A 25,393-nucleotide genomic window follows, 5' to 3' on the forward strand; every position below is an offset into this window, starting at 1 on the left:
GTCAGTCAACAGAAATTACAAAGGTTAGTAAACAGATGTTAATAGAATAATGTTATTAACAACATGTGTTCTCAGGATAGGCTTAATGCAGAGCAAGTATCAGATGCTTTCAAAAAGATGTATTGTTTTCCATCAAACATTTCCTAACAACAGTTCCTCCATTATACCCAACAGACATTGCCAGGTTGACAGATGTTTAGTATCATCACAGATTTTGTAAAACTTCTTTGTAAACCACATTAGTAGTGGTTGTACAGACTCGTTTCTGTTTATCACAAATCAAAATTTTCAACCCCTTCCTACTTTTTACACTAGATACAGCAACATAGAGCTGGCAATGACTAAACACTGGACGTGGAAGATATAAACCAACACGCTCCAATGATTGTCCTTGACTTTTATTTATTGTCATAGCAAAACACAGTGAAAGTGGGAATTGTCTTCGAGAAATCTTCACTGGTATTCTTTTATCAGAAGGTGTCATCTTCAGTCTTGAAATCAAAGTATGATGACCTATATTAGTCCCTGTGATAATTTTTGCTTCAATCACAACTTTTCCGAGCTTCGTGACTTGTAAACGTGTACCATTACACAATCCATTTGCCTGATCAATGTTTCTGAGTAACATAATTGGAGCACCAAGTTTTAGTACTAATTTATGGTTAGGTAAACCAGATAAACGAAGATTATTTAACACATCAGGAGGAAACAATGCCATATTAAGCTCTGATTCTTCCTCCGATTGGCATAAACTATCTGAACTAAAATAAACCTTTTCTTCACCAGGCAGACTCTCTAACAACCCTTTATTTATTGAATCCACTACTTCATTAGTTGGAGTAAGAATCGCTCTTTGTTGGAAATACGTTAAATCCCACAAAAACTTATTCATGTCCGGATATGTAAATGAAATAAGAGAAGAAATAGGATTGACTTGGTCATGAATAAGTAAATCATCTGGTATTACAATATCTATCTCACCATCATTTTCTTCACCAAGCAGACCATCACCAAGCTTTAAAATCCATTCTCCAAATTCCTTTATTTCTTTCAAATCTGCTTCCTGACAACCAACTCTTAATCTCATATTCTCAGTTAGCTTTGGTACTTGACAGTGGCGCCATATATAAGAAGAATTCAAAGAAGCATTGACTGTCATTGTTCTTTTACCATTAGGGATGACCGGAAGAATTTGTCTAAAATCACCAGCAAATAGAATTACCTTTCCCCCAAACGGCTTGGATTGCATGTTCGGTTGACTGGAACGTGATATGTCTCTCATTGTTCTATCAAGAGCCTCGAAACAATGCTTGTGAGTCATAGGTGCTTCAACCCAAATAATCAATGTTGCTCTTTTAATTAAATCACCTAACTCAGTATTAGGCTCTATCGAACATATTGAATTCTCATTAATGTTGATTGGAATTACAAACCTTGAATGAGCAGTTCTACCACCATCCAGCAAAAGTAAAGCAATTCCACTGGATGCAACATTCAATACAACTTCACTATTTGATCGTAATGCAGCTGAGAATGTAATATCCAGAAATTATAATAATAGTTTAATTTATTCAAATGTTTAAGTATTTGTTTTTTTTTTCTACGAGTTATTTTTATATATTTAATCGTATATACTACTATTTGATCCTTAGGGGAGGGGGGTGGTTCACTAGTGATAGAATTCTATCACTCACAAGCACCAATCAAGTTCCGCCATGTCATCGACCATTTTTCCATCACTCACAACCTATTTTAGTCGGGGTGGTCATCACTCACCACCACACCCAACAATTTCCCCCCAACCAACAATTACACTCACAAAACAAAAACAATAACGCGTTAAAAATATCACGAAAATGGAATTGCGTTATAGAATAACGCGTTATAGCAAGTCCACGGGGTGGGGGAGATGAGAGTTCCACGCGTTATAGCAATTCCCGTGATGAAATAACGGGACCGCCCCGTCATACCTTATGCAAATAATCCATTTTATTTTATTATTACCATATGTACACTAATACGTGTTTTTTTAATATAATGTTAACCTAATCGTATAAATAGTTGAAGAATTATGTTACATGAAAAAAATAGTCTGAATAATGTATTTAGTATTTGATGAATATAGCTGATATTTGAATTGTAAATTTGATACACCCCATACCTTACTTAATTCAATGTGTATAATATGTAGGGAGAATTTTGAAAATTTCGGCATGACCTATTCGTTTAAAACTACTAATAACCTGTTTTTCACAAACAATCTTCAACATTTAACATTTTTGACAAAACCCGAAACGGACAAAGTTTACATTGAACACGACATGACTACAACTACTAAGTTTTTACCTAACAACAAGGACATCAACATACTACATAAACTTAAATACATATGACCAAAAACTTAACCCATATCAACATAATTTGTGACGGAAGCGTGAGGCGGGCGTAGATCAAGTGTGCACATTCCAAGCCGTCCAATCGCCTAAGTCAAGGATTTACCTACATTTAACAACAAGTTTTAAAAAGTTAGTCTTATTACTTATTTTGCTTACGATACCACTTATAGCCGCATTCGTTTAAAATCATTCATCATCCTTATGCATTCGATTTACCCATTTAAATGGGTAGAGCATATATTCTCATAAAGAGATTCAAGCATACCGTTTACGACCCGGTAACATCGGGTTGATTGCTTTCAACATAAACCTTTCGTTCTATTTGTATAACGGATTGAACTCGATGCATACGTTTTTGCTTTCACGGCCACCCGTTCTATTCGTATAACGGATTAACCTAGTTTACACAAACCGGTAGACTTGCATAGTTTAACATAATTCTTCGTTAGCATAACCAAATCCGCAAGGGATTTGCTATTTATTTACTAACGCCGTAATCATTATAACAAGAAATAATCATTATAACAAGGGTTGTTCGATATAATTACTAACAAAATGTAAGAAAAGTTTTGTATGCTACTAAACAAACCTCGATCCTGTGAGCCTTCCGATTTCTTAGTGCTTGAACCTTCTTCCTTCACGCCTATATCAACACAACCATTCGTTCATTTAGTACCCCAATTTCGTTCCATTATTTTCCAAGTTACACATAATTGTTCTTTCAAGCATTTCATCAAACACATGGCGGGTTTCGCATTTTCGAGACATTTACTCATCTTGTTAAAACATGTTTTTAAGCTAGTTCCTTTAATCATTCTACAATAATCAATCAAGCTTTATTCTATATCAGTTTATCTAGTGTTTATACATTATAGACAAGGTCATTCATCAACAAATTACACAAATATCAATACTTGATCATTCTACCCCTAGTAACTTTTCATAAATTGGGTTTTGACTATTAAACAAACAAAATTTGCTAGTAATCAGACATTATTCTGATCCTGTATCATAATCTTAACTCAAATTTCATAAATTTCATGTCATGCAATCAAGATTTGATCAAAACCCATTTCCTACAATTTGTTAAATCATGAAAATGAACTTACTTTTCAAATGATCAAGTTAAGAGCTTGAAACTTCCTGATTGAGCTTTCAATTTCTTTGAATCTCCATTGAATTCTTTGTGGATTTGATGAAGCTAGGGTTTCCCCTGGCTTCTTGTTCGATCGAGCAGACCCCCACACACGTACTGTGTGTGGGTTTTTATCTATTATTCTTAGTTTTAGGTAATTACATCTTTAGTCCCCCCATTTCAAATACTTATTTAATTTAAGCACCACCCTTTTATTATTACATTTTACTTATGCCTAATACACATTTTTGGGGTGTTACAAAATTATCTTATGGAAGGTTCATGCATTTCGTATAAATCACTCATGACTTGTTTTGTTGTTCGAAAAAAATAAATGGAAAATTGTTATTCCATTTCCATCTTTATCCATATTCTATTCAAAAATCAAATCTTTATCTCTGCTAAACCTTCAATTTACCTTAAATCACTTTGACACCGAATTCGAACTCCCCACATCAACTTCTACTTTGCTTCTGTTTCAAGGCCGCCTCATTACTACCGTCGCACCGTCGTCCGCCACCGTGACCGAAACCGCACAATTCGCATTCTGTTCAGGTTAGTTCAGTTCGATTCACAGTCAGGTCTCTCTTTCAAACTTCGTTCATGTGTTGTTGATTGTTTCCGCTCATCTTCGCAGCCGGTTTCGGAACCGTCGTGGTCACCGCATCAGTTACAAATCGCGTCCTACGACCACGATTCAGCCACCATCACATATTCGTGTTTTACCGCTCTCGTCACTCTCTAATCTACCTGAGTTTGACCTCGATTCAGGTAACTAAATTTTCCTTCCGTTCTGATCGAAATATGTTTAGTTGATTACCGCTTGAATCTGAGTATGAGGTTATCAAAAGCGATGAGTTTAGTCTTTTCGAACGTACGATACGGTATGTTCTATTAATTTTCTTCACACATAAGTTGGAAAAAAAAATGTAAAGCTGGTGTCTCATATTATGAAAAGTGTTCACCATGCAGAGTACATATGCCTTGGGTTTCTTTGTGCACATGCTTGTGATATAAAACAGTATCTTATGAATACTTCTTGAAAGAACTTGTCTATAATAGTATTATTAAATAAATGAAGGTTGATTTATATGAATTATTATATAAGTGATTATGTAGTATTGAACAAGTCAGATTTATTTACAAAATCTTCATATCACGTATATATATATGGTGTGCTAGACTTTATTAAAAAAATATCTTTGAATCCCACAACTAACTTTTAAAAAGAAGCTGATGACAACCTCATACTTGGAAAATTAGATTTGGTCATGTAAAATAAAATCTAAGGAATTTTATATCTAGGTTGTATTATATAATTTTCAAGTGAGACGTTAAAGTTTTGCCAAGTTGGACTTACGCGTTAAAGTACGGATTCTGTTTCTTTTACATCATAGTATAATTTTATGTTTGTCACTTGTTGGTATGGGTTCCTGTTCTTGTCATCATAGTAATTTTGTTCAGGTCCGTTACTTTGTAGTACGAATTGTTTTCGTTAGTGTCTCTGTTTGGTATTGTTATATGACTAGTATATATATTGTAGCATGCAATAGACTTTAAATCTCGTGCTCGTTATTGCATGTTCCCCTATGATATGTTTATTTCTCTTATTGCTTTGTACTCTGTAACCCGAGCAATTATAAGACTTGTCGTTAGGGAGTCAACAACATGGCACTCATCGTGACGGTGCGTAACTAATGTTCACGGTGTGTCTAGTTTGTGCTTGTGTAGCACCTGGCCCCTAGAGGCGAATAGATCGATCTTAGCTCTGACTCCTGACTCCTGACTCCTGTTGAGATGGAATAATGTGTGTGCGCCTACACGCATCATCCCGACGCATAGACTTTAGCTATGTATGCCTCTGTTTAGGCTCGTGGGTGCTTCTATATTACGTGACTTATTTTACTGTTATATGATGTCACGTATGTCTTGTCTCTGTTATGATATGTTTGATATGATTGTATGCATCTGTTTATGTTTAGTATCTGTTATCCGTTCATATAAGTTTTGACATTCAAGTTATATACGTATCTGTTTCGGTGCCAAAATCTAGACTTGTTTAATGTCAGTACCGTTCATGTTTCTGTCCGCATGTTTGTCCTACGTTTACTGTTGATTTCTCCATTACTGGGCAACTTTTTAGCTCAGCTGTAGTTTCTTTCTTGTCTTATGTGTTTACAGGTAATCGGGGGAAACAGGGATGAGTGGAAGGAATATGAAGTTCGAGTTTTTAAAGCTTTTCATTTTCTTTTTTTTTCAGTAAGTTGGGTAGTAAGGGTCGGAGAAGGGCAATCACTCATTCTTAAAACCAGCGTTCTGACTTAGGTTTTCTGGTTGATTCGACACTTTTTGTTTCTTGGTTTCTATCTTTTATTGAAACTCTTTGGTTTTTGATACCTGTAATAGTGACATGCCAGCCCGTTCCAGGTAGGGGTGTTACAGTTATGGTATCAGAGCCCAGGCTCTTTCTTGTAGAAAACTTAAACAATAATAATTAAACACGCGAGTTAATGGGTAGATGATGCGTGTGAAGTGTTATATTTTTATTAGGTGTATATTTTAAGCCATTTTTACACTTTTTAGCCAAGTTTTAAATTTATAAACACGATATTCACTAACACTAAACACACATATGGGCAAGTGCACCCATCGTGGACGTAGTATAGTGTTGGTAAGATACCAAGGTCGTCCAAGGACACAAGAGCTTTTAGTACCGGTTTATCCTCAACGTCTAATCAAATCAAAATGTTAGAAAGAGATTTTTAAACTAAGAAAATAAAACTAACTAAAATGCTGAAAAATTAAAATAAAATAAAAATAAAAACAGATAGGCAAGATGAATCACTTGGATCCGACTCATGTGTAGTGTAATCTTTGATCCGACTCATGTGAGGGAGGTGGTGTGCCAAGATATGAGTTGCAAGAGCTCAAAACACTCCTATTTATAGGCTGAACAGAAGCTCGGGCACGGCCCCGTGTCCACTAGGCATGGCCCCGTGTCCATCCATGTCTCTCTCTTCATTAATTGCAATTCGCAATTGCAATAAATGCACCTGCAGGAAGTTGACCACGCCCCCGTGTCCGCTGGGCACGACCCCGTGGTGGGCAACAGAAGCTTCTATGACTTTGTCTTTACTGCAGACACTTGGGCACGGCCCCGTGCTCGCTGAGAACGGGGCGTGTTCAACCTTCTATCTTTTTTGTTTTGCTTGGGAAGATGTTGTCGGGAGGTCGGGCATGCCACTTTTGTTCCTTTTCTTGTATTTATGTTAGATTTAGCTGTCTTTTTGCTTCTTTTGTTAATTTGAGCTCATTTAATCCTGAAAATACAAAAGGAAGACAAAAGCACACTTTTTCCAATATTAGTACTAAAAAAGGGTTAGTTTTATGCCATAATTGATGTAATTTATATGTTGTATTTTGTGCACATCAAATACCCCCACACTTGAATCTTTGCTTGTCCTCAAGCAAAACTCTTTATAATGTGGCTTTTTTCACTCCCAAATGGAATAGGTAGAAGAGAAGGTTTTTGGGCTTGTCATAGAGTGTCGGGATTTCCTAGATTCTTTATTTAGGTTTTATTTTTATTTATTTACAATCCTATTCGTCATGATTTATTACAAACGTTTCGTAAGAAAAATTACTTATTAGGGCGTAACATACCTTTTTAAAATTCCATTTATATACAAGTTCACATACCTCATGGGGGATCACTCAACACTCGGCCGACGGTGTATTTTTAGTGAATCACTCGAGAGCGGCATGGAACTTACTCCTACCATAAGCTTGCCAAACAATTAATCCTCCTCCTTTTTAACTATATACCTTTGTAAATATCAAGAGTACTTTTTGAGTGAAGGGTTAGGCTTGGGCTAAAGGTGGGTGGTTGGGTTAGTGGTTAGTAAAAGGGCAAAAAGCGTAACAAATGTCGGTTTTTGAAAGACTTTTTATTTTTCACGTCTTTATTTTATTTTGATGAACCATTCTTTTTCAAACAAAGTTATTCTTGATGAACTTGTTTGTTTATTTGGTTTCATCAGATTTTTTTTTCAAGTCATAAGAAAACCGAACGTTGTTACTAAAAGAAAGGGGTAAAATAAAAAGGGTTTAGGTGGGTAAAAAGGGTGATTATTTTGGGTTAAGAAATGAAAAGGTTTAGGCTCAAAGGGGTTAACTAGGGGGATTTTGGGTAGGTGGTAAAAAAATGAAATATAATGGTGTAGAAAGAAAAAGGGTTAGTCCTAATGCCTCCATCATTTACATACTTGGGTTTAAGTTGGTAAGGACCGGGAATGTATTGTCCTGGCAAGTTCTAGAGTCGTACGAACCAAGCGGCTATTCACACAAGAAACGAAAAATGAGCATTTAGTGTAAAGATATGTATTTGTATGCTCAATAAAGGCTCAAAACTCACTTTTGTGTGAAAGGGGTTTTTATGAGATCAAGTATATATAATCAAATTTTAACTAAGCTTGTCATGTCGTTTCATAATTTTCTTATGTTGGTTCTTTTTATCACGACGCTATCAGTTGTAAATTTGTAAAAATATAACCTTGTTAGAACTTGAATTCCCAACTTAAACTTGGACAAGTAGAAAGAAAAATGAAAATTTTTGAAAAAGGTTTAGGGTGATTAGCAGTTCCAATAGAGTTCTGTGTAAGGCTTGTTATTAGGACTTGCAAGATTCAAGGTTTTAGCATCCCCCCACACTTAAATTACACATTGTCCTTAATGTGTCCCAAAAATAAGTTTTTACGTTGATTGAATGTGTAAAAGGGTGTTAAAAGCAAAATTTTATGCTATTGGCATCCTGGACACGGCCCCGTGGTAACCGGGCACGGCCCCGTGTTCTGGTGCCAGTGACAAAAATTAAAGAAACGGAACAGAAGCCTGGACACGGGGGCGTGTTTAGTGAACACGACTCATGTCAAGATACCTGAACTGGGCGATTTTCTGCAGATTGTTCAGCACGGGGCCGTGTTGGGCGGACACGGCCCGTGCTGATCTTGCTGTAATGAAGAAATTGTTGTCGGATGGCCCTGTTTTCGTGTGTGGGGTGATGTTTCTCATTTCCCTTGTTATCCTTCACCATCCCGAGTGTGTTTTATTCCTGCAAATTAAAATTAAACTAAAAGATTAAACTAAACTAAGGATAGTTCGGCGGAATGCCTCCGTGGTGCGCCACGTTTATAAGGGTCCTTGGCTAGACCCAAAGTGAGGTTATATGTTTTCCGAGCGGGATGTTTTGCATCCCATGTTGCACCGTCGGAGAGCATCATCCAAAATCGAATCAATAACCTTCATGTAATTACCGGGTCATCGTCCTCTACTCTCTTCCTAACCCCAAACTTCACTTCCTTATCCCCATACTTCAAAGTGAGTGTTCCGTCATTCATGTCTACCACTGCTTGTGCGGTGGCTAGATATGGCCTCCCTAGTATGAGGGGGACTTCGATGTCTTCTTCCATATCTAGTATGACAAACTCGGCCGGGTAGACAAAATTATCGACTTTGACCAATAGATTTTCAGCGACACCTTGCGGGTATTTAACGGACCTGTCGGCAAGTTGTATACTCATCTTGGTAGGGCTTGTTTTTCCTAGGCCGAGTCGTTTGAACATTGATGCGGGCATGAGGTTAATGCTAGCCCCAAGGTCGGCTAGTGCATTACGAATGGGGGATTCCCAGATCGAGCAAGGAATTGTGAAGCTTCCGGGATCAATCTTCTTTTGGGGGAGTTTGTTGAGTACGAGGGCGGAGCATTCTTCGCCTAGGTTAACTAATTGCAATGATTCAATTTTCTTTTTATGAGTGAGGAAGTCCCTCATGAATTTTGAGTATTTAGGCATTTGAGTTAGGACTTCGATGAAAGGAATATTAAGATGCAATTGTTTTAGTAGACTTTCGAATTTTGCGAATTGCTCATTGGTCTTTTGACGAATTAACCTACCGGGGTACGGAACCGGAGGAGCCTTGGTGGGCTCTTGAAGTAGAGGAGAAGCCTTCTCTTGTTGGGGCGGTGTTGTGCTTTCCACATTTGGTGGTGGCGGAGCTTCCGCGGGACCCACGGTACGGTTTTTTAATGTTATGAGATGAACTTGTGCTTTTGGGTTTGTTTCGGTATTACTTGGTAACGCGCCTTGTGGTCTCTCGGAGAAATTTTGAGCTAGTTGATTTATTTTTTTTCAATGTTTTGTATACTAGCTTGTTGATTTCTAAAATTCGATTCCAATTGTTGAAATCGATCCCAGTTTTTCTTTTCAGTGTCGGAGATGAGGCGAGATATAGTATCTCCAAGCCTTTCTCGTCCACCTTGTTGTTGAGGGAAATTTTGTGACTCATTTCTTGGTTGTTGAAAGTTTGTTTGTTGGTTTAGACTTTGTTGGTTACTACTATTGTCGGGTTCTCTCCAACCAAGGTTAGGGTGGTTATGCCATCCTTGGTTGTAGGTACCCGTTGGAGGACCCGACGGCCTAGGTCTATTATCAATGTAGTTTACCGACTCTGATTGATCATCTGTTTCTTTCATACAACTCTAATTTTCATGTGGCCCACCACACCCTTCGTAAGCCATAACCGAGACCGTTTTTGTCATTTCTAACTTTTTAATTTTTGAAGAAAGGGCCTCGATTTGGGCTTGTAAAGAACTGCTTTCATCAACCTTATGGGCGCCCGGGGCAATAGATTTATTGCCTCGGGGAGTGTGCCACTGAAAATTGGTTTAAGCAATTTTCTCGATTTGATTGTATATTTCATGTGGGCGGCGATTACCTAAAAGTCCCCCGGAGCTAGAGTCAAGTGTTTGTCTCGTGTGTGGCAACAACCCATTATAGAAAGTGGATACTTGTTGCCATACCGCAAGACCATGATGGGGACACTTTCGTAATAGCTCCTTGAACTTTTCCCAAGTTTCATATAAGGATTCCCCGTCCTCTTGTGAATATGTATTAATTTCAATCATTAATTTAGCCGTTTTAGCGGGAGGGAAATACTTTTATAGAAATTTTTGGGCTAGTTCATCCCAGGTGTTTACCGAACCAACTGGGAGGGCGTTGAGCCAAGCTTTTGCTCAGTCTTTTAGTGAAAATGGAAACATTCGAAGGCGGATGGCGTCATTTGATGCTCCATTGATCCGAAAGGTATCACATATTTCTAAGAAATTAGTAATATGTAGATGGGGATCCTCGTCCGCAAGCCCATGGAAGGTTGCGGAGTTTTGAAGCATTTGTATCAAATGTGGCCGAAGTTCGAAGTTGTTGGCATCAACATTTGGTGCATTGATAGCGGCGCCGAGATTACCCACGGTGGGTCGTAGGTAATCCATAAGGGTACGTTGGTCCGCCATTGGAAGTGGGTCCCCCAAAATCTTCTCTTATTTTTAGCTTTAAGTCTTTTTCTGAGAAAGCGTTCGGGTTCTTCTAGAGGTTCTTTTATGTCTCTATTAGAACTGGAGCTCATACACTACGTAGAAGGTTCAGATGTGGCGTTTAGTTCCAAGTCCTACAATAAAAACATAAACGAATATTGGTCAGAAAGTTCACCACGGCCTCGTGTCCAGTGAACACGTCCCGTGGTCGGAGATACAGCGATTGTTTTATGGATCCCTGTTACTGGAAAGTTGGAAACGGCCCCGTGTTGCACCGACCCGGCCCCGTGCTCAGCCCTCTGTAACTCGGAAAATAAAACTGCCAGTGATACTGCTGGGCACGGCCCGTGCTGAGCTTTGCAGAAGCTGAAAAATTTAGAAAATCCTAAAAAAAATAAAATAAAATAAAATAAAATAAATGACTAGGCCGTTGATTCCTAACTTTCTTAAAATCCTTGTGTCCCCGGCAGCGGCGCCAAAAACTTGATGCGTGTGAAGTGTTATATTTATTAGGTGTATATTTTAAGCCCTTTTTACACTTTTTAGCCAATTTTTAAATTTATAAACACGATATTCACTAACACTAAACACACAAATGGGCAAGTGCACCCAACGTGGACGTAGTATAGTGTTGGTAAGATACCGAGGTCGTCCAAGGACACAAGAGCTTTTAGTACCGGTTTATCCTCAACGTCTAATCAAATCAAAATGTTAGAAAGATATTTTTAAACTAAGAAAATAAAACTAACTAAAATGCTGAAAAATAAAAATAAAATAAAAATAAAAACAGATAGACACGATGAATCACTTGGATCCGACTCATGTGTAGTGTAACCTTTGATTATTTTCGCACTTTTGCACTTGTTTAAGAGATTATCTTAGTTATTGTAGTAGGCCCCTCTTTTGAAGGCGTCGTTACCCTCAACCCAGTAGTTTGAGTCAGCAAGGATACAATCCTAAAGGGTCGGATTATTGAAAGATAATTAATTAAGTTATTAATGCATAATGTGGTAGGCTCCTCTTTTGAAGGTGACGTTACCCTCGGCTAAGTAGTCTGAGTCAGCAGGGATACAGTCCTAAGTAGCCGGGTTAAAGTTTTAATAGTAGTTTAACTTATGAGGGGATCAAAGGGTTTGATCCCCCGCCATCCAATACCTTTGGGTATTGAAGGAGGTCCTACTAAATTTGACCCAGGTCCTTTGCAGGATCTATACACTGAACAATGGCAAGACTCTTACCAAACCGTTCCCTTAACCCCCGACCAGGTAGCCAACATACCTCCATATAGACCGTGGAGATATGAATGGTGAAAATCTTTTATTTTATATAGACAGTAAAATAATGCCAAGACACCATGGAGAAACGATAAGGAAGAATCACCTTCAACATAAGAAACTAGTAATTAAAGTCATTAATACAAAACCAATTAAAAAGTGCAAAAGATTAAAAATAGAAAGTATTACACTAAACACTTGTCTTCACCAAGTGATGTAAGAGACTTAGGAAAACATGGCCTTTGATTGTCAAGAACTCTTACGATCAATCTTGGATTCCGAGACGACTCACACACTCTATGATGGACAATGGATGATGGTGGTGGATGATGGTGTTGTGATGGTGGTGGGCGGTGGGTGAAGTGTGAGAGAGGTGGTGTGCCAAGGGATGAGTTGCAAGAGCTCCAAACACTCCTATTTATAGGCTGAACAGAAGCTCAGGCACGGCCCCGTGTCTGCTGGGCACGGCCCCATGTCCATCCATGTCTCTCTCTTCATTAATTGCAATTCGCAATTGCAATAAATGTGCCTGCAGGAAGTTGACCACGCCCTCGTGTCCGCTGGGCACGGCCCCGTGGTGTGCAACAGAAGCTTCTATGACTTTGTCTTTTCTGCTGACACTTGGGCACGGCCCCATGCTCGCTGAGCACGGGGCGTGTTCAGCCTTCTGTCTTCTTTGTTTTGCTTGGGAAGATGCTATCGGGAGGTCGGGCATGCCACTTTTGTTCCTTTTCTTGTATTTATGTTAGATTTAGCTGTCTTTTTGCTTCTTTTGTTAATTTGAGCTCATTTAATCCTTAAAATACAAAAGGATGACAAAAGCACACTTTTTCCAACATTAGTACTAAAAAGGATAACAAAAGCACACTTTTTCCAACATTAGTACTAAAAAAGAGTTAGTTTTATGCCACAATTGATGTAATTTATATGTTGCATTTTGTGCACATTAGTAGACGTCGGGTTAGGATTCCATTCGTGTCATCTTCCGCACGCTATGAAACCTTCCTCTTTTCACATGTATATCTTCTTTTCAGATGCCTCCTCGAAGAAACGTGAACAACAACGATGTCCCTATTGAGACTCTCATTGCTAATGCTGTTAATACAGCTATTGCGGGTTTAGTTCCCAACCTTCTACAACAGTTGCAGCAGAACAACAATAATGTACAACCTAGGGGAAATAACAATGGTAACAATAACGATCCTGTTACTATCCTTGATTGGCTTGAGCATTTCAGAAAGGAAAAGCCAAAATTGTGTAGTACCGCTGCTACACCAGTTGAGGCGGAAAATTGGATTGCTCATATCGAGAAGTTGTTCGAAGTGATGGGCGTGGGTGATGCGTTCAAGGTTAAGCTTGCTAGTTATAAACTTGAGGACGATGCTCATAGGTGGTGGAAGACCTTGAAAGAAGCTCGTGGAGGAGATCAGTATGCAGCAACACTTCCTTGGGCTGAATTTCGCACTTTGTTTTATCAGCAGTACTTCACTAACGCTGATAGGAGTGAGTATCTGAGAGAGTATGCTTCTATCAGGCAAGGGGATGATGAGCCTATTATGGAGTTCAAAGCTCGTTTTAGTCGTTTGGTTAATTTTCTGGGCCCGGCAGCAGGTACACCACAACAGCAGACTGAGAATTTCAAATGGGCTATATGCGATCAAGATAGGAAGTTCATCCTGAATCTTCGTTTCACTGACATTACTGAGGTAGTCAATGCTGTCAAGAATTTGAATAATGAGAAGAAGCAGCGTGAGAAGAAATCGGATGGTGATCACAAACGCTCTAGTGCGAATGACCAGGATAATTCTGATAATCAGGGTGGCATAAGTCGCGAAGTGGAAGAAACCGTTATGAGAATCGTAGGCCTGCACAGAATCAGACGCAACAGAGCGAGGCCCCTGGAGCACAACCACATAATCAACAAAACCCGAACCAGAATCGTGCTGATATTCCTCCTTGTACTCATTGCGGGAAACGTCATGGTGGTGCATGTCGCCTTGCTGAAGGTCGTTGTTTCAGATGTGGAGATGATAACCACTTGATTAAGGATTGCCCTCGGCCTGAGAAGCGAGCTAATACTGGTGCAGCTAATGTCCCAGGTACACTTTTCGGTGATGTGCATATTGGTGTACATGATGCATATGCTCTTTGATACTGATGCGACACATTTTGTAGTATCACTTTTATTTGCTAAGTGCTTGAAGTCCTTGTCCACTACTTTATAGTAGCCTCTAGTTATATCTGCTCCTTTTGGAGATACTTGTTATGATTTGATTCAGTATCTGTTTATTTGCCATCTCAGAAACTCCGTACCTTAGTGTGTGTGATGTCTAAATGCTTGCTATGTGTAAAGTCTATTCCGTGTCCGTCATGTGTGAAACGTTCGTATTCGTACATGGCAATTTCGAGGACTAAATTTTCTTTAAGTGGAGTAGAATTGTAATATCCAGAAATTATAATAATAGTTTAATTTATTCAAATGCTTATGTATTTCTTTTTTTTTCTAACGAGTTATTTTTATATATTTAATCGTATATACTACTATTTGATCCTTATGCAAATAATCCATTTTATTTTATTATTACCATATGTACACTAATAAGTGTTTTTTTAATATAATGTTAACCTAATCGTATAAATAGTTGAAGAATTATGTTACATGAAAAAAATAGTCTGAATAATATATTTAGTATTTGATGAATATAGCTGATATTTGAATTGTAAATTACCTTATGGAAGGTTCATGCATTTCGTATAAATTACTCATGACTTGTTTTGTTTAGAGAAAGAAATAAAATAAAATAATATAGTAACAATAATTGTTGTTCGGAAGAAATAAATGGAAAATTGTTGTTGCATTTCCATCTTTATCCATATTCCATTCAAAAATCAAATCTTTATCTCTGCCAAACGATCTGAGCGAAAGATAGGAGGATTACTTCTCTCAGCCAACCTTCAATTTACCTTAAATCACTTTGACACCGAATTCGAACTCCCCACATCAACTTCTACTTTGCTTCTGTTTCAAGGCCGCCTCATTACTACCATCGCACCGTCGTTCGCCACCGTGACCGAAACCGCACCATTCGCATTCCATTCAGGTTAGTTCAGTTCGATTCACATTCAGGTCTCTCTTTTAAACTTCGTTCATGTGTTGTTGATTGTTTCCGCTCATCTTCACAGCCGGTTTCGGAACCGTCGTGGTCACCGCATCAGTTACAAATCGCGTCCTACGACCACGATTCAGCCACTGTCACATATTCGTGTTTTACCGCTCTCGTCACTCTCTAATCTACCTGAGTTCGACCTCGATTCAGGTAACTAAATTTACCTTCCGTTCTGATCAAACTATGTTTAGTTGATTACCGCTTGAATCTGAGTATGAGGTTATCAAAAGCGATGGGTTTAGTATTTTTGAAAGTACGATACGGTATGTTCTATTAATTTTCTTCACACATAAGTTGGAAAAAAAATGTAAAGCTGGTGTCTCATATTATGAAAAGCGTTCACCATGCAGAGTACATGTGCCTTAGATTTCTTTGTGCACATGCTTGTGATATAAAACAGTATCTTATGAATACTTCTTGAAAGAACTTGTCTATAATAGTATTATTAAATAAATGAAGGTTGATTTATATGAATTATTATATAAGTGATTATGTAGTATTGAACAAGTAAGATTTATTTACAAAATCTTCATATCACGTATATATATATGGTGTGCTAGACTTTATTAAAAAATATCTTTGAATCCCACAACTAACTTTTAAAAAGAAGCTGATGACAACCTCATAATTGGAAAATTAGATTTGATCATGTAAAAGAAAATCTAAGGAATTTTATATCTAGGTTGTATTATATAATTTTCAAGTGAGACGTTAAAGTTTTGCCAGGTTGGACTTACGCGTTAAGGTATGGATTCTGTTTCTTTTACATCATAGTATAATTTTATGTTTGTCACTCATTGGTACGAGTTCCTGTTCTTGTCATCATAGTATTTTTGTTCAGGTCCGTTACTTTGTAGTACGGATTGTTTTCGTTAGTCGTCTCTGTTTGGTATTGTTATATGACTAGTATATATATTGTAGCATGCAATAGACTTTAAATCTCGTGCTCGTTATTGCATGTTCCCCTATGATACATTTATTTCAGTTATTGCTTTGTACTTTGTCACCCGAGCAATTATAAGGCTTGTCGTTGGGGCGTCAACGACATGGCACTCATCGTGACGGTTCATAACTAAAGTTCACGGCGTCTCTAGTTTGTGCTTGTGTAGCACCTGGCCCCTAGAGGCGAATAGATCGATCTTAGATCTGACTCCTGACTCCTGTTGAGATGGAATAATGTGTGTGCGCCTACACGCACCATCTCGGCGCATAGACTTTAGCTATGTATGCCTCTGTTTAGGCTCGTGGGTGCTTCTATATTACGTGACTTATTTTACTGTTATATGATGTCACGTATGTCTTGTATCTGTTATGATATGTTTGATATGATTATATGCATCTGTTTATGTTTAGTATTTGTTATCCGTTCAGTATAAGTTTTGGGATTCAAGTTATATACGTATATGTTTTAGTGCCAAAATCTAGACTTGTTTAATGTCAGTACCGTTCATGTTTCTGTCCGCATGTTTGTCCTACTTTTACTGTTGATTTCTCTGTTACTGGGCAACTTTTTGGCTCAGTCGTAGTTTCTTTCTTGTCTTTGTCTTATGTGCTTAAAGGTAATCGGAGGAAACAGGGATGAGTGGAAGGAATATGAAGTTCAAGTTTTTAAAGCTTTTCATTTTCTTTTTATTTCAGTAACTGAATAATATAAGACTTAGGTTTTCTGGTTGATTCGAGACTTTTTGTTTCTTGGTTTCTATCTTTTATTGAAACTCTTTGGTTTTTTATACCTGTAATAGTGACATGCCAGCCCGTTCCTGGTTGGGGTGTTACAGAGAATGTCTTCCAAAGAAACGTCTTTCCAGTTCCACCATAACCATATACAAAAAAACACACCTCCATCACCTTTTTCAATCGCTTCCATAACAATTTTATATATCCCTTCCTGTTCGGTAGTTAAACACTTTACATAACCATCATGTTCCCTTTAAAGAGCTAGTCTGTCATACGATAATTCTTTCATTATCAATCGATTGTTCAACGATGAAACATAATTGTCCGGAATACTTGGCATATCATCAAAATTTCTCACTGTACTTCCATTGGTAAGTAGCAACTTTTCAATTTCAGATAGACAGATATTTTCAAGTTCTTCTTGTTGAAGATCCAAATCTAAAACAAATGTTGAAAAAGTATTAGTTTTTTCCCAGTAACAGAGCTATTACATAATTTTAATGTAGTTGTATATAACTTTAATAAAATAATCACATTACCTACAATACCAGTTATCTTTCGTTGCTGATACAGAATGTCTTCACATAACAGGGACTTCGTTTCCGACCAAAAAACACCAGGACGAGATATCGAATTTGACAGTAACAACATTACAAAAAAGGTCCTCAAGAAATCTCCGGTTGACCATGTGCTAGCTTCTTTGACAGCATTAACATATTCTTTATCATCATCCAACAGCCCCCGTGCAAAACATGCATCTTTAAATGTTTGAAAAACCAGCCCATCAACTGTTTTAATATCTTCAAAATAGGTTGGTCCCTTAATATGATTCAGTAAAATCCTTAGGTAATAACAATCACCAAGTGATGATGGGACATAATGTATCCTCCCAATTGATCCATACGGATGCTTTCTTCGATTCCATTTGCGATTTTTAGCATTCCATACATAATATCCCGGAAACTGAACATACCTCAATGTCCTGGAAAATTCATCTACTTTATTACAATTCATCCACTCTGTAAACATTGTCATTTTCACAACTGGGTCAGTAACAATATCACAAAAATTATCATCATCGTTATACATAATACTCTGACCATCTTCACAATGAAAAGGTAATACTTCAACAGCTGGATATCTATAATGTATATCATACATGAATATTCTCCAAGCAGCTTCACAAGCAAAGATATATCTACAATCAAGGTATGCTTTTATCTCATCTACAGCTACATTTTGTTCCGTATCATTCTTGGTGCTATTGGCATGAAAAACAGAAGCAGTGACTCTATCAGGCCCCTTATTAATATATTTAAACAAATATTTGATAGAACCTGACTGGTTGCACCATTCAACATTAACGTGGCCCTGATACTTTCTGAGCAGGAGAGCATTGTAAGGAACTACAAATCTATTATCAAGTGTCACACCATTCTTTACTACTGTATTACTTGTTTGACAATGACGATAGACAGGATACCCTTCAGAATCAACACAAGTCTCATCTACATATTTTTTGGGAAACTTTTTAGAACATTTTTGCTGAACCATACATGGACAAAGTGGGTTGTCTGTACCACATGGTCCATGAATCATAAATTGCTTGACAAGCATATATAATTCAGGATCTCTTTCTTTATCTGGTATCTCAGCACTAATAACACAATCAATATCAGATGCAGTTGGAAATTTGCTTTCAGCACCCAAGAACAAACATATGTGAACATGTGGGAGTCCACGCTTCTGAAATTCCACTGTATACATAACAGAAATTTTGGAACAGTGAGCTGTTAGATAAATATAATTAGATGTTCAAAGTAAAAAATATAACTAAAGGGTACCTGCTTGTATATCACCAAAGAATTTATGTTTCTTGAAATCTTTTATAAGATGATCCAATTAACACTTGAATAATCTAGAGATAATATCCGGTCTGTCTTCAGCATTAAGAGCTTTATTGTGCAAACACCTGTAAATCTCAGGCCAGTTTGGATTACAAGTCACCGTTATGAATAAATCGGGATATCCAACAGACTTGCAAATTGCCATAGCATCCAAGTACTTTTGCATCATATATCTAGAACCACCAGTAAATGATGAAGGTAAAAGTATAGGTTTACCACAACTTGAGGCATTATTCTCTCCACTTTCAACAGTAACGTTCAAGTTCTTAAGACTTTGCGATCTAAGTTTAGGTTGTTGTGTCCTTATATAATTTAACCTGGCAGATTCTATCATTGTGTATCCATCAACCAAAAACTGTTGAAATAGATTTTTCGCATTAACTAACAATGAAAACTGATTCTGTCTATCTTGAATTTTGTAACAAAAGGATTCTCTAATTGTAAGATTGGTTCTAAGTACCTCATTATCAATCGCAATCTCTCTATGTTTAATACCAACTCTGTAACCATCTTCTGCATATGGGAAAATAAGTGGATATTGCAAAGCAAGGTAAGAGGGATGAAGCTCACTAATTCTTTGATGACCACCAGACTTCTTTCTATAAACAATGTCCCGTTTATCAAATGCTCCATCAAAATCACCATTTATTAACGCAGCAATTTTCTGATGCTGTTGGCAAATTGTGAACTCTTCCATCCATATCTCTTATTCCAATAAGCTTCAAGCTCACATCTTGAAACTCATTTTCTTGAAAACAATCTCTTACCATTCTGAAGGACTGGACAAGAGGATTGCAAGAATCCAACATATCTTTAAGACCCTCTATGGTTGTACTATCAAAAGGAGTGTGATGGACATTCCTTGATGAGATTTTTCTTGATGAATCTTATAATACAAAAGTATATAAAACAAACAAACAAAACTACAATTCATAATTAAATTAGAAAAAAAAATATATCCAGTAAGTTTACCTTTTTCATTTGTAGATGAGTGACACACATTACTACTAATATCTGGAATAGCATAAGTAGGAAGGTGATACACATTCCTTCTTTCGACATTGTTGGTTGAAGCTTGTAAAATAGAACATATGTAAGGATTCAAAAAACATAACGTATATATACATATTTCTTTTAAATTTTGTTTGCAAAACTATAACATATACCACTTGAAGTATTTGAAAATGGAATCCTTTTAACAGAATCAGATGTTGATGCAGGATGACAACCTCTGTTGTTTCTCTTTTGTTGAAGAACATACTTCCTTTTTTCTCTTTCTTCAGCACACATTTGACGTTGAATTGCTTGAAGGTCAACTTCATACTTACTTGAAATTGTGTTATCTGTATCCATATTTTAAAATACTTGAATGAAAAAGATTGTTAACCACTCGAGAAAAGAACTTTGAAAGTATTGTGAAAATTATTTGAAATTACCAAAAAAAATATCTGCAGTAAGTATACCTTTTACTTGTGTAGATGAGTGAAACAAATTACTACTAATATTTGGAGTAGCATAAGTAGGAAAATGATACACATTCCTTCTTTCAACATTGTTGGTTGAAACTTGTAAAATAGAACATGTGTAAGGATTCCAAAAACATAACATATACATACATATTTCTTTTAAATTTTGTTTGTAAAACTATAACACATACCACTTGAATTATTTGAAAATGGAATCCTTTCAACAGAATCAGATGTTGATGCAGGATGACAACCTCTGTTGTTTCTCTTTTGTTGAAGAACATACTTTCTTTTTTCTCTTTCTTCAGCACAACTTTGACTTTGACTTGCTTGAAGGTCAACTTCATACTTACTTGAAATTGTGTTATCTATATCCATAATTTAAAATACTTGAATGAAGAAGATTGTTGACCACTCAAGGAAAGAACTTTGAACATATTGTGAAAATTTTTTGAAATTGCCAAAAAATACTTGCAGTAAGTATACCTTTTACTTCTGTAGATGAGTGAAACAAATTACTGCTAATATTTGGAGTAGCATAAGCAGGAAAATGATACACATTCCTTCTCTCAACATTGGTTGTTGAAACTTGTAAAACACGAAACATGTGTAAGGATTCCCAAAAGATAACATGTAAATATATATTTCTTGTAAAATTTTGTTTGCAAACCTTTAAGACATACCACTTGAAGTGTTTAATAATGGAATCCTTTTAAGTGAATCGGATGTTGATATACGATGAAAACCACTCTTGTTTCGCTTTTGTTGCAGAACACACTTCCTTTTTTTCCTTGGTTCAGCACAGACTTGACTTTGACTTGGTTGAAAGAACAGTTCATACTTACTTGAAATTCTATTATCTATATCCATAATTTCAAATATCTGAATGAAGAAGATTGTTGAGCACCCAAGAAAAAGACTTTCAAAGTATTTTGAAAATGGTTTGAATTATTTGAAAATGATTTGAATTATTTGAAAAGAAAGCTATATTATTAGGGGGTAAAATGTAAGTTCCTTATCTCAATGGCGGTAAAATGTAATTTACTATTCCAATGGCGGTTTACCTTTTTACGTAGAGGCAGATAGAAACATACTTTACCTTTTTAACGACTCTCCAAAGCCCCTTTACAAAATTGTTTGTCTGATCTCATAAAAAGTGCTTCAAGTTTTAATCACCGATGTCCATTTCAATATTGAATCACTCCACTTGAATACTTCTTACTTTTGACATCATCAACAACTTCGATCAAGGTATAATAATATTTATTAAAATGTGTATATACATTAGTTTCATATGCACATGATTAACAACTGTTATGAAGACTGTTCTCAATGTATTGCATGTTTTAGATGATATATCAATTTAGTTTTACAAGCTTTTTTATTTTTTATAATGTTTCCAATTTGAAGTTTTGTTTGATATGGTGTTACATTTGGATTCTTGAAAGCAATCGATAATGTATATTTTGTTGTTTTTCTTACTTGATATTAAAGAATATGATTAAATGACAAATATTTTATTTATAGACTTGCAAAAAAAAGTTATTGACAGTGGTACTCGATTCAACAGTTTTTAGAGGAATATTTATTTATTGATATACTCTAGATAAATCGATAAATATTAAATGCGTTATCTGAATGACATAGATATGTTAAACATTGTTGGTTCACATTTGTTATCAGAGTCTTTATAAATAACGAAGTATCTGATAAAATACATTGTCTCATTTTTTTCTTTGATTTTTAACCAGAAACATCATATCTTAGAAGATGTCTTTTTATAAATTTTTGGATTCTCTTAATTCCAAAATCTTGGTAAGATTATTACATTAAAATCATTTTCTACAGTTTTATTGTTAACAATTAATTCACATATAACACTTGCCAATACTTAAATACTTGAACTCAACAGATAATACCACAAAACTTTGCAAAAAGTTCCTGGTAACGTTGGCGTTATAGAGTGTGTAAACGGTATGAGATGGGATTACCGATTCTCAAAACACAATGGAGCTTTTGCTCTAAAAGAAGGATGGTCCTCAGTTGTCTCTGACCTTTCATTGAAAGAAGGATGTATGTTGATATTTAAAAAAAACTGCACCATACACATATCTGCTGACACCTTTTGAAAAAGTTCATAACTATCCAAAAAAACTCCCAATGATTTCTATGTTCACATCAATATCGTTTGAGAGGAAGTTTGGATGTATGGATTCATTCTCCCATAATTTTATATCTTTTTGTTCAGCTAATACCCAAGGAGTTAGTCAACGTCAGTATTGGAGTTGGTAAACTTAAAGAGATATTTAAGATCTATGTGAATCAGTGGGACTCTTTTGATGTACTACTTCAATGTGATCCTCTTCGGAATTGTTACTTTATGACCGATGGATGGGAAAAGGTTGTACACTACATGGGTATGCAAACAGGAATTGTACTTGTTTTAAGATACGTAGCGGATTACATCTTTCTGCTTACTGCCTTTGATTTGAATGGATGTGAGATTGTTACACCCAAATCCAATGACAGTCCGATAGACGATACTTCCTCACCCAATTTAGAAGTTGCTCCAATTACCGAGGATCTGCATCACCAGTCGGATGTTGAAGAATCCAATGACACAGATTCTGATAGTGATTATGTTGTATCGAATGAAACATCCAATGATATCGACGACGCAGATTTTGATGCCGCTGTCTCAGATTATGAAGCTGATCTTGATGTATACCCCTTACAAATCGTATGGTACTGCAGCAAACATTTTGTAAGTTTATTCTGTTAATATATTATTCCTCATTCTTTGGATGTTAAATGTTTGTTACAATTAAGTTGTTTTTTTTACTTTACTTAAATACATTATGTATTTCTTATTAATTATTGATATTTTATATTTATTTTTAAGCGTCTGAATGTGAAAGTAACGTCTTTATCAAGGATTCATAGAACAAAAAAGATAACAGTTGAAAATCTGAATGGAGTTGACACTGTAATTGACTTTCGACGGGAGAAGCATGGCAAGGGATTTAGATACGCGGCTTGTCAATTCACCAAGAAGTTCACGAAGCCCAATGGTATCTACAGAAATATGAGATGCAAATTTGTCTACTCTGAAGAAAAAGCCAAGCTGATCTTAAAGAAAGTCTACAGATAGTTGTGGTTGTTGGTATTATCTCATTTGAGATAAATTATGGGATGGTGATGTATCAAACTTCTATATTTTGAAAACTTACGACTTACGAATATTTAAATTATAATCATGTATGCTTATCTTGTTATTTATATTAACTTAAACCTTTGTTGTACATTCTCCATATATTTTAATTGGCTCTTCATGATACATTACAACTTCAATTATACTCTGTAAATTTATGGCCAGTCATAGATACTTAAAAGGCTTCAACAAATTTATGGACAGTCATCGACACTTAAAACGCTTTTCTTAAAATGCTTCAACAAATTTATGGGCAGTCATCGACACTTAAAAGGCTTCAACAAATTTCTGGGTGATCATTTTCATAACTTCACTTGAATTAACCTCTGACTATAAACAAATTTATGCACTCAACCTCTATTTAGATAAAGCTCTGTCAAACAGAAAATCTGTTCAAGCAAAGTCTGTTGTTCCAAACAACCTCTGCTGATGAACACAAAGACTGTTATAGCAAATAACCTCTGCTGATAAACACAACCTCTGCTGCTGAATATGAATACAAAAGCATCATAAAGCTAACATCTGCTGTTACTTAACAGGTGATACAATCTTTAAACATTTTGGCATCTGCTGTTGAAACTAAGGTCTGCCAAACATAACATCTGCTGATCATTCCACAGTATAGATTACTAACATCTGATGTGCCTTAGCAGATGATGCAGTTCAACAGAGGATTTCAAACATCTATTTACACACGCATCATGATGAACATCTGCTGATAAACACCCAGATCTCCTTCAAGCAAAGGTCTGCCAAAGAGAACCTCTGCTATGGACTAACAGATGATGCAGTTTAAAAGAGAATGTTTAACAGCAGTGCTTTAACAGACCATGATCAACAGATGATAATATAATAACAATAATATTCAAACGGTAGCAATTACATAACATAACGTTAATCGAATCAACATACCATTAATCGAATCAACATGGGGAGATTGTATACACATAAACTCTAGGGTTTGTCTCGAGAGATTGTATATAACTAAACACTGATACACTAAACACTGTTACATAAATACTGATGTTGAATCCGATGTAGATGCTGAACTACTGCTGTTACTGAGCAGTGGTTTTCCTTCGGTTGATCAGGCCTTAGGTACATAAGTTCCTGTCTTTAACAGGGCTTTGTCTTCAATAGTGGATAGGTCTCATCAGTCTTTACGTCCATCAGTCTTTACGTCCATCAGTCTTTATAAGGAGCAGTGGGTAGTTATAACAATCCTTAGCATGATCAGCTGTTATAACCACTCCATAACCATTTGAGAGGAAGCAAGTGTCCATCTATTCAATTGAGAGGAATCATTGCATTACATCCCTGTTGAAAAAACAGAATCAATAAATTTAGGGAAAATGGGTTTGAAAGATGATAACCCAACAATGGAGGATCTCATTCGATAGCTCTGAAAAATTCAATGGTATTCTGAAATAATGCTTCCTTGATTTTTGAAGACTGACAAAGACCGACAAATGTCCACAGTGATGCTTCTTTGGACATTTGTCGGTCTTCAAAAATCTAGGAAGCATTATTTCAGAATACCCTTGAATTTATCGAAGCTGTAGAATGAGATCCTCAACTGTTGGGTTATCATCTGTCAACCCCATTTTCCCTAAATTTATCAATTCTGTTTTTCAGACCTCCCAAAGCCACCTATCCTCCAAAGAGATCGAGACAGCTTGAAGCATAACCTGGACTTGCTGTCATTCCATCCAACTGAAAATCAATCTACTCGTAATCACATGGTACAATAATGCAAGCTTCTGAATAAACAATAACAAATCAAAGACAAAATCA

At 36.3% G+C, this 25,393-nt stretch overlaps 3 protein-coding genes and 1 non-coding gene across 4 annotated transcripts; 2 read left to right on the top strand and 2 right to left on the bottom strand.

Annotated features, from left to right (window-relative positions):
* Positions 1–205: 205 nt before the first annotated feature.
* LOC110900468 (ATP-dependent DNA helicase PIF1-like) lies at positions 206–1,321 on the bottom strand. Its single transcript, XM_022147356.1, has one exon. The coding sequence runs from the start codon at positions 1,319–1,321 to the stop codon at positions 206–208; it is 1,116 nt and encodes a 371-aa protein (XP_022003048.1).
* A 9,070-nt stretch (positions 1,322–10,391) lies between these two features.
* On the top strand, positions 10,392–10,498 carry LOC118486083. The gene has a single exon (XR_004877939.1). It is a non-coding gene; the product is annotated as a small nucleolar RNA R71 (small nucleolar RNA).
* Positions 10,499–13,205: 2,707 nt separating this feature from the next.
* On the top strand, positions 13,206–14,323 carry LOC110900469. The gene is made up of 2 exons (XM_022147357.1): positions 13,206–13,938; positions 13,989–14,323. Exons 1-2 carry the CDS (start codon positions 13,206–13,208, stop codon positions 14,321–14,323), a joined length of 1,068 nt encoding a protein of 355 aa, XP_022003049.1.
* Positions 14,324–17,268: 2,945 nt separating this feature from the next.
* On the bottom strand, positions 17,269–20,766 carry LOC110900470. The gene is made up of 9 exons (XM_035982136.1): positions 20,580–20,766; positions 20,386–20,487; positions 20,089–20,265; positions 19,895–19,996; positions 19,690–19,808; positions 19,383–19,592; positions 18,923–19,277; positions 17,564–18,805; positions 17,269–17,453 (listed from the first exon to the last, which is right to left on the bottom strand). The coding sequence occupies exons 1-9, from the start codon at positions 20,764–20,766 to the stop codon at positions 17,269–17,271; spliced, it is 2,679 nt and encodes an 892-aa protein (XP_035838029.1).
* Positions 20,767–25,393: the final 4,627 nt, after the last annotated feature.

This window comes from Helianthus annuus, chromosome 13 (genome assembly GCF_002127325.2).
Source record: "Helianthus annuus cultivar XRQ/B chromosome 13, HanXRQr2.0-SUNRISE, whole genome shotgun sequence".
NCBI classification, from domain to species: domain Eukaryota; kingdom Viridiplantae; phylum Streptophyta; class Magnoliopsida; order Asterales; family Asteraceae; genus Helianthus; species Helianthus annuus.